This window comes from Canis lupus, chromosome 21, assembly GCF_003254725.2.
Source record: "Canis lupus dingo isolate Sandy chromosome 21, ASM325472v2, whole genome shotgun sequence".
Lineage (NCBI taxonomy): Eukaryota > Metazoa > Chordata > Mammalia > Carnivora > Canidae > Canis > Canis lupus.
This window is the reverse complement of record NC_064263.1, coordinates 31,685,545-31,699,481: the sequence shown is the minus strand read 5'-3', so window position 1 is coordinate 31,699,481 and position 13,937 is coordinate 31,685,545. Positions and strand designations below refer to the sequence as shown.

The 13,937-nt window shown below is 50.4% G+C and overlaps 1 protein-coding gene across 11 annotated transcripts in view; it reads right to left on the bottom strand.

The window, feature by feature from the left end:
- Positions 1-13,937, bottom strand: part of PPFIBP2 (PPFIA binding protein 2) — a 170,256-nt gene that overhangs the window by 136,865 nt on the left and 19,454 nt on the right. For 8 of the 11 annotated variants that reach the window (XM_049098774.1, XM_035704194.2, XM_025459347.3 and 5 more), the window contains exon 2: positions 178-274. The exons of 1 other annotated variant lie outside the window; for it this stretch is intronic. In XM_049098774.1, coding sequence (XP_048954731.1) covers positions 178-241 — 64 coding nt within the window. In that variant the 5' untranslated portion in view covers positions 242-274. Of the gene's footprint in view, positions 1-177; positions 275-10,806; positions 10,826-13,505; positions 13,546-13,937 lie in introns of those variants that run through there. 2 more of the 11 variants (XM_025459348.3, XM_035704193.2) reach the window with 2 other exon arrangements.

The following is a 13,937-nucleotide window of genomic DNA, read 5'->3' as shown; positions in this document are numbered from 1 at the left end:
CAGGATTCAAAGAATTCTACAAGTCTAAACTAAAAAAAAGAGATGGCATGCACAATAAAATAAAATAAATCTACCGAGGGGCTTCTTGCTGTGCCAGAAAGAAAAGTCAAATGTGAGAAAACAGTTTCTCAAGGGCGGAGGGCGCAAGCCACAGTTGTGAGGTCTCCCTGACTGTACCTGCGATGATCCCATCCATTTGCTCCAGGGCAGCTTCCAGTGCATGACTGGCATCAGAAGCCATGATGCCTTTCCCCTCAGTCTTCTCCTTCTCTTACTGAAAATTCAAGCACAAAACAAAGGAAAAGTTACAGAAAGGTCCACACCATGCACGCAAGACCTCAAACCCTCCTTTTCATCACGCAGCACAGTCTCACAAGAATCCTAACATGCAACCGCATCCCCGCCCCTGATTCTGACATCTGTAGAGGGAGACAAGAGCTCCATCTCCATGAACCTTTAGTATATGATCCCACTCACTTCTGAAATTAGGAGCCACCATTAGGGTCCCAAGTTCCAGAAGATTTACAGAGAGCACTGGGGCAGCTCCCCTACAAGTCAGGAAAAGTGACTCAAAAGGACGTGCCCTCCAACAGAGGGGATCAAGACAGTCTGGGCAGGCACACAGCTGTCTTCCAGCTGCATTTGTCCCGCACCTGCAATGGGTTGGGTAGACACGGTCCAGGCTGAGACCTCCACTACCACTTTCACTTCTCGGATGTCAAAAAGGGGCCTGGCCTAGGAAGGCTGCCGGCACACTGTCGTGGGGAGAGTTCTGTCCCAAGAACCTGGAACACTTCCTCTTACCATTTTACTTCTACTCTACCCAATACCATGCAAGGAGCAGCATCCCATCTCCTTGGGACTGGAGAGCTTCTCCAAGCACACTCAGTCCAGCCACTCCCCCAGTGCTGAGTCTCCTGTCTCTTGGGGAAGATGGCAGTTGGTTCCACCTCTAGACAGCTCTGCCTCTACAAAAGGTCTTTTAGTTACACTGTCTTCCTGCAGCCTCTTCTCATTTTTCTTGCTTTGCTTCCCACCCACTCCCTGGGTGGCAGGGACAGACTTACAATAGTATTTGTAATCTCTAGTTCACGTCTATAAACTGGAGGCAGGAGTTGTTGTTTTCTCCATCAGCAAAACCCATGCATATGCCCAATGGGCCTAAGTGCCATGGAGAACAGAGGCCTGGCTCCTCCACGGGTGGCACAGGCCAGGAAACAGAGAATCTCGAGGGTCTCCTTGGCTCATGTTCCCTGGGAAGTTGGACTTTCAAAGAGAAGAAAGTAAACTGAACAGCCACAGAAAAGTGGCTTTGGGGATGGTGTGGATAAAAATTTTAGGACCACAAAGAATCACAGGGGACTGGACCAGGCAGTAGCAGTTCAAATAGTCTGGGCTTGAACATTGCTCTGCCATTTATTCTGTGATCTCTGAGCCTCAGCATCCTCATTTGTAAAAGGGGGAAAATACCAGCACTTAACTCACCAGGTCCAGGTCATGATTAAATGAGGATTTAATATTTCATAGAAAATACTTAGTACATTCCCTTATAGATAGCAAGTGCTCAATATATGCTAGCTGTTTCGTTTTTGTTTTTGAAGTGAGGCAATCATCTCAGGATGTATTTGTGCCAGGACAGCTCACTGGATGAGAGACTTTAAGCTCAATAGGGTAGGCTCAGGGAGGGAGAACCCAGGTAAGTCCAAGAGGCTGGTTCCCCTAGGCATGGCAAAGAGAGATAAGCAATGATGCCTGTTGGAGGGGGAGGGTGGTGATTCATAGGAGCAAAGGCCAAGGAAGGTTTGGGAACAGGCACTGGGCTTCAGCAGGCCAAGAACCATTGCACAATCGACTCGGGAATGAGAACCGGAGTTTGCGGTGGGGGTGGGAGCCTCATTGGCACCTTAGGGCTGTGGCAGGAGCCAGGCAAGGCTGCAGCAAAGAAGAGAGTTGCCCCTGCTGAGAAGAGCAGCCTGGATGGCTGGAAACCACAAACTCGGTGTGCATATCTCAGAATCTGGATGGAAGCAAGCTTAGGGTCAGGGTGGCGGTGGTAGTGATGAAAGAAGTACCAGAAAGGGGGGAGGGGAACCAGAAACAGGCCAATAATCAGCACATTCCCACCTATTCAGAGATGCTGAAGATCTGAAATACTTCCCTCTGAGGACTTCCCACTACTCCCAAAGAAAAATCCAAACTGCTTGCTCACTGTGATCCATGAAAGAGGCAGTGTAGGATCTGGCTAGGCCAACCCATTGCTCATGTTCCAGCAGCATTGATCTCCTGTCTGCCCCTCCCCCGCAACACACTCCAAGACCTTCACCTCTGCAACCTTACACCTGCCATCCCCTCAGCCCTCAGTGTGCTTTCCCAGCTCCCTCCATGGTTGATTTATTCTCATCTTCCAGGGTTCAGCTCCCTTCAGCTCCCATGTGTCTTCCAGAGAGAGGCCTTCCTTGCACACCTCCATCTACAGCAGCCCCTTTGAAGCACAGCAGTTCCAAAGTATCTGGTCCATATCCTTGATTCCTTGCTAACTGGCTTTGCTCACCCATCCCAGGGAGGCAGGGGGATCCTGTCTACCCTGTTCACCCCGTGTGTGCCCAGTGCCTAGCATGGTGCCTGGCATGAGGAAGTTTATGAGTAAATGGGTAGGTCTTTCCCACCAACATTCCCTAAACCCTCCTGTGCTGGATGCTGAGGAGATAACGATAAAACAGACCTAGTCCCTTCCCCCATGGATCACGTAGTCTAGTGAAGACAAAAGTATACACAAATAATTATGAAGCCACTGGGGGTATGCTGACTGGGGCAGGTATGTAGCTTCCTTGGGTCTTGAAGGATGAGTAGAAGCTTTCTCAGAAGACAAAGGGGAGAATGCTATTCTAGGCAGAGCAGGGTGGAAAGGTAGAGAAGCATGTAAAGGCAGGATGGAGTTGGCAAATATCAAAATGGCTGATGAGATTATACCGGAGCATCCAGCTGCTCATGATGAGTCAAAACCTTTCACAGAATTCACATAAGTGTGACAAGGGCAATTAATTAGAGGAGCTTGGGAATCACACCCACTACTTCAGGGGTCTGGATGCCAGCACACAACAAACTGAGTGGTCTCCGATTTAAACATGACAGATCCTTAAGAAGAAAGATCTCACATTGCAACAGACAGGTCCCATTTGGGGTCTTACTATCAGGGTAGAAGGGAGAGGACAGTTAGAAGATGCCAAGCCGACGGCCCAGGGCGCATCCCTCTGCAACAGAAGGGCCGTAAAAGGAGGTCCACGGGCCTTCTGCCCAGTGATGAGTTTGTACTTGGCAAATGGCAAGTTGGGTGGACCCGTGGGAGGTGGTGTGAAGTGAAATGTGAGTCAAAGGTGTATCATATTTACACCCCAGGAGCCTGGGCCAGTAAGGTTGGAAGCGCTCAGAAGCCAGAACCTGTTTGGGGTAACTAATTAGCTCAGTTCCAAACCTGCTGGGTCTGAGGTGATGGCAGGCACCTGGGTAAGAAGCGGCCCGCAGGCCTCTGTCACAGGGCCGCTGTGAAGTGTCAGTGGTGTGGGGTACATTTTTGAAGGCCCAAATATGCCATCGATGTGAGGCCTCCAGTCCCCACCCGTGAGCACAGACACTTATCACAACAGGGAGGCCACAAAGTCACCAACCATCCCCATTCTGGCAGCTAGGAGGCACTTTCTCCTCAGGGCCGCAGTTGAGGCTGGAGCTCCTAGCAGTAACACAGGACAACAGGACAACCACTGCCCTCAAGGAACTCGGGGCCTCAGAGGCAAACAGGTCCAACAGCAGCATTCAGTGCCTGTTCCTCCCTTGGGAGCCTGGGTTCATGAGGGATGTCGAGCTTAAGTGCACAAAGCTCCAGCAGGTGAATGCCTGGACGCCTCCTGGGGAGAAGCGAGGTAAGAGGCGACAACCCAAAGGGGCTGGGGGAGAGCCACATTCCAGGGAAGACTCCAAAGGCCCACGCGAAAAGCAGGGCAAGCTCTAAGCAGGTGGTAGGGAGTGGAAGTGGAATCACGTTCTCTACCAATGACAGGAGAGGGCCAGCCACCAGCCAGGGGCCTGACACAGTGTGGACAACACCGGAGGAGGACCCAGTGTGTCCAGGAGACTCCACGGTGGAGTGTGCACACACACCCCCCTCCCCAGCCCAGGAAGCAGAGGAGCAAACAGAGGATGACATTGCTCTTAACAAGTTCAGGACAGTGACAGCTGTTCTAGTGGCCAAGACCAGTCTTCATTCTCTCTGACGTCTGGACTATTACTAGAGCCCTGCATTTGATGGTGGAGGCACAGGCCGACTTCTCTTACCAAGAGACTAGCTCATCTCTAGCTACAAAGAAGAGGTGGGAATGTTAAGAGAAGGTGTAGCCCACATACCATTCACCCTTCACTTCACCCACAGGCCTCTCTAGATGCCGTCGTCCTCTTATCCATGACGATGACCCACTACCACTGAACTTTACCCTTTTTGCTACCAGCCAGAGAGAAAATTACCTCGTAGCTATATAGCCAGCCAATACAGGACAGCCATGTTTCAAATGACAGATGTCATAGCCACCTGAACTACACCACACAAACGCCAGTTTGGCACCTGGAAGCTCATCAGGGCACAGGATTAGGGGTTCTGAAATTTAGAAAGTGAGCCACAATGAGCTGCTCATTATCTGATGTACTCTTAGGCGGCTGGTGATTTAGATACTGCGTTAGCAGGAACTGTTGATGAAGATAAGTCCAGGGCAAGTAACCTTGATTTATCCTACCCATATTGAAGTGCAAACTTCCATTCCATTCTATGAAATACTCTTCTCTCAGTAAAAGTGGCTAGAGCTATAAGTGTTTTGGGCAGGCTTCCAATGGCCCAGACAAAGGAAGGAATCAGGAACAGCACCAGAGTCCCTGGTGCCCCTGCTCCTCCTGTGCCATGGACACAGCTGAGCCAGCACTAGGGCCTGTTCCCTTGGCAGCTGCATCCAGGTGGAGGGGTGGGGGAGGACAGTGCCCCCAAGTAGAAGGCAAGGCCTGGGAAAGGAACTCTCAGGCAAGAACCTACCACCACCAACCAAACTTGGACTCCTTGTACACCTCTTCCTTCCCTACAAGGCCACCAGGTGGTAAAGAAGTGTCACTGTATCACAACCAACCAAAGCCTTGTCCCCATAATTTACAGGTTGCTCAGAAACCAGAGTTGCTCTTAAATGGTTAAGAAATACCTATTGCTATTCCTATGCTTGGGAGACAGCTTTTTAAAGGGGTATATGAGACCTGTATCTTTGGGATAAGAGAGCAAGAAGCCATTTTCAGGACTTAAAAAAAAAATGAAGATGACAGAAGACATACAAGGGAAACTGATGGCAGTGCCAACGTTTGCAGTCAAATCCCATATCAATCAATAACACCTGTGTTTTCAGAGGACAAAGAAGAAAGAGTATAGGTTTCATAGCCAGACAGTCTTGAGTTAAAACAAGCGCTCTGTGGCATAATGGCCATGGGTCTTTAGACAAGTTATTTAACCCCTTTCAGACTCAACAGTCTCCTCTATATCGCATTGTTACCAGTGAAAGTAAACAAGATAGACATCAGGTAAATGCAGCAGATTGAACCTGAACATCTAATTTAGCTATCCACTGCAACGAAGGTAGAAGAATTTATTTTGAAAGACATAAACCCACAGGGACATGGAGAAGTGATAGGAGACATAAGGGCAACAGCTCTGCAGCAAACGTAAAAGGGCGGCTGGTCCACGGCAGAGAGCTTTCCAAAGCTCTGGGAGAGATTTCTCTGGTAACACGAAAATCACAGGACACCTCAGGCATCAGAACGCCCAAAGAGATTTATATGATTGGTGAGGAATTTGTTGACTTCAATGATAAGAAAATAGAAAACCAAGTGAGTGATAAAAGAAACTGCAGAGAGACCAAAAAGCAAAAAGTAACCACAGACCATACAGTGAAAAACCATGTGGCAATCTAACCATAAGTGTGCAGGCAGCCTGGTAGGGGATGGATAGTGCTTGTGAGTAGTGGGGGTAGTAGGGCTGGAAAGGCAGTGGAGTCCACACCTCCTGGAGGGTGGACTCAGAAGTCACTAATGAAAAAAAAATAATAAAGCAGGAGAACAAGCATTTTTTCAGCAATATGGATAAAAATACTAAAAAATGTAAAGAGTCTGCATCTGAGGAAGAGCAATGGGGAGGGTAGGTGGGGAGACAACAGCTGTTTTAACAAATCATATACAAGTATTTGTTTAAATTGTGTAGATAGGTAGTAGTGATCAAAATAAAAATAATCCAAATGATTTTAAAAGGTAATATGTATGCTGTGCCTGGCACAGAGTAGAGACTCTGTGTGTGTTCCTTTCCCCTCTCAGGCAGGTGTCTGTTAGCTCCATGCTAGGAGTTTATCCAACACTGTATCACATAATCCCCACATACCACTCAGGTAATTCTCCCACTTTGCCGATGAGCAAAAATTTAGGTAGCTTGCCGAGGATGCACACCATTCTTCCACATTGCCTCTAAGATGGAAACCCAGAAAAGGGTTTTGAGCACAGGAGGTTCTAACATATCTTTTCACAAAGGAACACTGTGGCTGAAAATGGAGGGGGTGGGTGGGAATGCAGTGCATGGGTGAACACAGGAAATCCAGGTGAGAGATGAAGGTAGCTTGGACCAAATTGATGGGTGATAAATGTTCCAAATCTTGATATAGGTTGAAGGCAAAACCAGCAAGCTATGTTGATGGAGTGGACATGGGGGAAAGACGTCAGAATGGCTTGCCCTGAGTCCCAGAGAGGAGGGCTTCAGGAGCAACAACTAGGGGGGAAGAGGGGATCAGGAGATTGGTTTTGGAAATGTTTGGTTTAAGATGCCTAAGAGGGAGGGGGTGCTTGGGTGGCTCAGTCGGTTAAGAGTCTGCCTGCCTTCCGCTCAGGTCATGATCTCAGAGTCCTGGGATCGAGCCCATGGTGGACTCCCTGCTCAGCAGGGAGCCTGCTTCTCCTTCTACCTCTGCCCCTCCCTCTGCTTGTGTTCTCTCTCTCTCTAAGAAATAAAATCCTTAAAAAATAATAATAATAAGGTGCCTAACTAGGAAGATATGCTAAGTAAGGCATTTGGAAATATGAGTCTGATGTTTGGAGGTAAGTCTGGCTGGAGAGAGTTTGGGAGCCATCTGCAGAGAGATATAATCTAAAATAACTGCATGAAGCAGTTCACATAGTAGAGACAGAGAGAGAGAGACAGAGAGAGAGAGAGAAATAAAGAGAAAGAAAGAAAAAAGAAAGAAAGAAAGAAAGAAAGAAAGAAAGAAAGAAAGAAAGAAAGAGGAAGAAAGGAAGGAAGGAAGGGAGGGAGGGAGGAAGGAAGGAAGGAAGGAAGGAAGGAAGGAAGGAAGGAAGGAAGGAAGAAGAAAGAAAGAAAGAAGAAAGAAAGAAAGAAAGAGCCTCAGAGAACTCTCTGGAACACTTCAACACAGCCATCAGGGAGAACAAAACAAAGGGGACTGAGGAGGAACAGCCAGGAGAATTGGGAAAGTGCTGCCCTAGACCAAATAGAGGGTTCAGGATGGAGAAGGATGCAATCGGGGGAGCCAAGTGCTGCTGAGTCAGACCAGAGATCGTCTTCTCGCCCAGTGCTCGCTGCAGGTGATCTCATCTGCTCCCACAGCCTCACCTGTCCCTGCATTACCTCACCCTAGACTCCTGCAAGAGCCTCCTAACTGGCTGCCTGCCTCCAGGCAGCCCTGTCCACCCACTCAGCATGAAGAATCGCCCAACTCAGGGGTCCTCAGACACTGGTGCTCAGAGTCACCTGGAGAACAACACAAGCACAGAGCTCCAGCCCCATGTAAGCAGAAGAGGGCCTGACCGTGTATCCTGCCCTACCTAGCTCCTCGGGGGATTCTGATACTCAATGAAGCTGAAGAGCCAATGACAGAAGGCAACACAGCTCCAACCTGGCACTCTTCTGCTTAGAAAGTCTCAGGGGCTCACCATCGAGCCCTAGAATTCATGCCTTTTACCACGTGCACTCAGCCTACTTGGTTGAAACTTCAACTTCCATCGTACCCCCGGGGCAAACCTCTGCCCATCCCCACCAAAATGTCTTACCATCGGCGGACAGATTCTAGTTGTTAGTTGACTGCGCCAGCAGCTTTCCTGCCTCATGCCCAAGCCAGAAGCTTTCCTCCCTAGATCCCCATCTCCTCTTCAAGCCAGTTCTTCCAGGAAACCTTGATCCTGCCTACCTAAATGTGATCTCCCAATCTCTCTTATTTTTTCAGAAAAGGGAGGGAAGGAGTAGTGTTCAGCCATCTCTCCTGCAACTCTTCCATGTGTTTGGCCTCTGAGGACACCCCCATTCCGTGAGTCCTGAGGACATGTTCACAGATTCACTGATAAAACTATTCATTGTCTGTGGGAAAGTAAAGCCTGAGAGATATGTGTGCACCGTCCCACACCCACACCTGACACCCATCTCCCTCTCCATGCCTTCATGCTTGGCAGGCCCCAAAAGATGGTCTTCTGCAATATGGACCCCCACTGCCACCATGGTAATGCCACTGCAAGTAACCAAGCCAGACCTGGGAGTCATCTCAGGCCTTCCCGCCTCTCATCCACAACCAGTTGGTCTCCACATCCAGCCAAGTTTCCCTCATCATCATCTCTCACATCTGTCCCCTCCTGTTCTCCTGGCCCACTTCAGGCCACATCGTCTTCCACCTGAATGACCACCATAGCTTCCTGACTTCCTTTCCTGCCTGCAGCCTGACTCTCACACACCCCTGAAGCTCCACCCTGCTGCCCAGAGCACGGGGTCTGTGTCACAAGCCTCACTGAGACACCCCAGCACTTGTACAACACTGTTCACCAGCTCCTACCCCAGAAAATGAAGTCAGGAGCACGCACTCTCTAGTCCGGCTGCATTTGGGCCCACATTTTTCCCGTCATGGGCTATGTCCCTTGGACAAGTTCTTTAAGATCACTGAGCTTCATTTTCCCTATTTATAAAGTGCAGGTGAAAATATACACACTGTGGGGTTACGGGGACTCCATGAGATATCGTATGTAGAAGTCCTCTGTATACAGCTGGGCGGGAGGTCACAACCGCAGCAGTGATACTTCTCTCAGCCATACTTGGCCCCCTCCTGAGCACTAACCATTTCACCCCCCTGCTTTTGTTGTAAGGCCCCTTCAACATGTAACGTTTTAGTCCATGACCCCATTCCACCTGCTGATTTCCCACTCCTCATTCAAGGCCCAATTCCGGCATCATGATTCTAGGGCTCCCCTCCCATCCCTCACATGGAGGTGACTGCTCTGACTCAGTCCCCCTCTCCATGCCCATGACAGACTTCCCTTACAACACCTGGAACTCTCTAGAGCACTAGCCACTTAGGTGTGTGACTTTGTCTAAGTGGTAAGCGCTTCGTGGGCAGGGCAATGTCTCAGAAGCCCAGAGTTCGGGCCTGGACCTGGCTCAGAGAAGGCCAGCTTCTGTGTGTTGAATGGACAGACAGAGCCACAGATCTGCCTGAGGGAATGTCAGTTGGAAGCTGACCAGGAGCAAAATTCCTCTCCACCTGTGGTTCTTAAAACAAGTTATCCGCTTCCAAAATACAATGGGACAGGTATAGGGTAGACGTTCCCATTCCAAAAAGGAGAAAATGGATAAAGAGGTCACTGATCTAAACTGGGAGTTGAGAGCCCCTGTGAGTGGCAGGGGCCCTGGGAGGCCCTGAGGCCTGAGGTCCTGTCTGGTCTGGAGGTCTCTATCCCCTAAGGGAAGAGCCTAATGAAGAGGAAAAGCAGCCCACATGGCCTCAGTGCAATGGTGGGGCCCGCAGACACCGCCTTTGTAGCAGGACTGAAGGACAAGAGCGCAGACGTTGACTCTCCGTCAGGACAGAGGAGGAGGATGTCACAACAGACAGGAGTCGGAGCAGGACAGAAGGGCCAGGATGCTGAGAGAGCTGCTATCAGATCGCTGATCGCCTTTAGTATCTGAGTCTGACCAAAAGGGAACACGTAGAGCCTAGATTTCCTCTTCTAATGAACAGAAGCTTAAGCAGCCTCAGAAAAACTGCACAGGAGCGAGAAAAAAAAGCCTCTGACGGTGAAAAAGCTGCTGAACTTGTGGCAGTGGGATCACAGTACCAGTCACCCCTGACAACCAACCTGTGTTTGATGGTTTCAGCTTTAAAAATGTTTTTCACACATGGGCTTCTCATTACTGCCTAAACATCCCAGGTCAGGCTGCTCTGTTTGGTCAACCAGGTAAACTGAGGCTGGGGGGGGCGGGGGGAGTTGGGCTGAGATCTGCCAGGAGGGCCACAGGCTAGCCATGCTGGGGCAGCAGGGGACAAATGCAGTATTTCTTGCTCAACGTCTTTTTCTCCCGCTGTGCCAGTTAGTGAGCTGTGTGTGCTGGGCATTCCCAGCCACTCCCTGTTGGGCGAGTTCCAAAAGATCCCTAAGAACATTTGTGCTAGAGCCCAGCTCCACGGGACCCGCTGGAAGGAGCCCTTTCTCTTTTTGGCCCTTCCATTGAAAACCCAGCCCAATTCTTATCACATGTCACCGCTCCTCCACCAGGCTCCTTTGGCACATCCCAACCCAGATGCTTCCACTTAAGCTCTTCCCCAAAGAGCTCAAGTCCTTCAGAGAAGGCTCCATGGTCCCAAACAGCCCTTCTACCAACGTGCAATAATAGCCGGAGACTTGGTCACCCAGCTCAGCACCCTCCTCAGAAGAATGGTAAGGAATAGCCATCAGGCGCAGACACCTCACCTCTAGGCACCGTGAGGCCAGCCTTCTTCCCAGCTCAGCCGTCCCCCAGGCTCAGGAGCAGGGCCAACATCCTCCTGCTCGGAATGGCAAGCTTCTTAAGAGAAACACCACCCTCAAAGACATGAGTGTGAGACACCATGAGCCCAGCCCACAAGGAGGAGCACGAGGTCTGGCCAGGAAACGAGTGTGAGAGAGCGTGAGGTTGTCCTGGCTCACACCCAAACAGCACATCTGACCTTCTAGGCTCCAGAACACTAAAGAGCCGATGTTGGGTTTCCATCCAGGTCTTTGCTTAATATTTTTAGACGCTTGCTTCACCTTCCTCTGACTGTTCTCACCTCCCCCCGCCCCCCATTTCTGCTCTTGACATTCTGTCTCCAAGCTGGTCCTTCTTCCTGATTCAAGAGCTTACTGTGGTGAAGAGGCCACAGAATCTCAGTGACCAGGGCCACAGGCCTCAACCCAGGCCTGCCGAGGATAGGTCTGGACAGATCTCAGAAGGCAAGCAACGCAGGTACTCCAGCAAGGAGAGGGATTGGCGGGGAGAGGGGGACAGGCAGGCCAGAATCTGTGCCTCTGGGAGGAGGGAGCTGGGGAGCCAGACAGTGTCCAGGGGACAGAGCATCACCATGCCCCCTCTTAACACTGTGCTTACAAGTACATCTGTGTCTTCGCTGCAGTGGGGGCTCACTATAGCTACCTAGAGAACTTGATATGGAAGGTTCTTTCCCTTCCTTGTGAGAGTCTCAGAAAACAGCAGGTCTGAGGAGTAGACATAAAGAAGTGTCCCCTTCCAGGCTAGGATGTGAAGGACCAGGCCTCAGGCACAACACCTTACAGGCCTGAAGATCTCGCTGCCTGCCCCTGCCCCCCCCACCACCACCATCCACGAGGCAGCAAGTGATGGCACACTACCTTGTGCCTGCAGTTTCCACCTGTCTGTAAAAGCCGCCTGCTCCAGGAGTTCACAGAGGGTTTCCAGGTCCTACAGAAGCAGCAGTGAAAATACTCTGTCCTCACTGCCTCATTTAATCTTCCCGGCCATCCTGCAATGGATGGATTATAATTACCAGCCCCATTTTACAAAAGAGGCAACCGAGACACAGAGATGTGAAGACACTGGCTGAGGTCACATGGTTGCTCAGAGTCCCTCCGTGGCATCCAGTCTGTCTGTCACCAAAGTCCCTGCCAGCTCTCCCCACCACATTGCCTTCCCCTGCAGATTTGCTCAGAGCAGTGAAGGCTGGGAGATGGGAAGCTGGTCTCCATGTCCAAACAAACAGGGCTCAGAGCACCTGGGGCCAAGACACTACTGACTTCTGCCCTTCATAAAATACCTTCACGGGGACACTGGATGCCCTGAGTTCCCTCAACTCGGTTACAGTAAGAGCATATTTTACTCAAAAAAAGACAACACAGGACAGAAAAAATTATAAAAATGCATGACCTATAAAAATCAACATATATATTTTTAGATTTGTTTATCTATTTAACAAATACTATTTGCTCCCCATTACTGGTAAAACCCTGTAGTAGGCACCGAGAGGAAATTAATGAATGTTAATCCACCAAGGGCCAAAACTCTTCATCTCTCATCCGTGGGAAGGTTACTTGTAGGACTGGGCCTCAGCCTGGGATCCATAAGGCAGAGCCAACAAACTTTCGCTTTGACCAACTTCGACTTCAGAAATCCATAAATTAAGGTCTAATTTTAAAGTCATCATGATATTCCTTTGTGAGAAGAAAAAACATCATTTCCCTGGAATTCCCATCATCTCCAAAATCAAGTTCAGATGGAAACTCAGTTGCTAATGTCAATTTTCCAACATCACTAGCTCAACAGGCAAGTAACATGTAAGACATCACATGGAAGTTACTTGCAAAGCTGAGCTTCAAAACTTGACCATTTGATGATCATTTTATGGATAATAAGGCTCAGTTTACCACCTACTCTTTCAAGGGGATGAGCAATCAAAGGGGAGCTGGCATCATAGAAGCCCTGGTGATTCCAGAAAGATACGTGCATGGAACAACAGAGCATCAAGCCCACTCCAGGGAGAGGGAAGCTGAGCATGCCCAGGGCAAGGCGGCGGGAGGAAGGAGCAACGAGTGCAGGGTGGGCCATCCCAGAAAGCTTCAGAGAGGGCAGCGTGCAGAAACACAGATGCACTACAAAAGGAGTGAGGCGTGTACGTATCCCAAGGTATGCTGGGTGGGGGGCAGGTGTGTGCGCGTGTGTGTGTGTGTGCACGCTCATGCATGCATGCAGCTCAGAGCGATCAGAGAACTGGGAAAGAGTGAGAGCAACTAAGACTAGGGCCAGCTTACAAGGGGTCTCTCATCTCACCCCCAGAACTTGGCCTTTACCCATCAGGCAACAGGAGTCACAACAGTCTCTGTCCATCAAAATTAAGGCAGCCACCCATCATTTTCCAGCAACAATGCAGCAGGAAGCAAGGACCTTCTCCCTGAGAAGAACCAGGCCACGGCAGCCTCTTCCCTCCACTGCCCACCTCAGGAGCCTTCCCACATCCTCCTCTGACTCTGTAGCCCCTTTCAGCACCCCCTCCTTCTGGAGGGCAGGGATGGGGCCCCTCTACAGTAGGTCCTGTCGGCCTGGCCGCATGTCAGCACCTGATACCTGCCCACCTCCCTCCAGCCTCCTCCCCAGCTCACACTGCCTCCGGGGCACGACTCACCCCAAGTCTCCCTGCCCCGGGAGACAAGGTCAGGTGGCTCCGCTCTGCAAGGCCCTCATGCACCCAGATCTTTAATCTGGTGTGCCCTTCCTACCAGACTCCCCCTCAGTGCACTAGCACATCTGTCATTGGTGAGAAACGGAATGCTCACTTCCCCTCCTCTCCTCCTCAGACTTCCCCTTCTCTCCTCCTCAGACTTCCGGTAATCTAGCCCCACCAGGCCCAGCCTCTCCGCGGTTCCCTAAGCTGAGTCTGGCCTCTCTCCCCTCTCCTGGGGACTCCTTCCTCCTGACCCACGCAAATATTATGGCCTCTGCTCTCCTAAAACACTGCCTTTGGCTACCAGCTCACGTTTCTCCTTGGCTTTGCTGCCAAAGGGCTCATCTGTTCTCCCTGGTACCTGCTGCCAGGAGACCCCCATTTCTGTGCCCT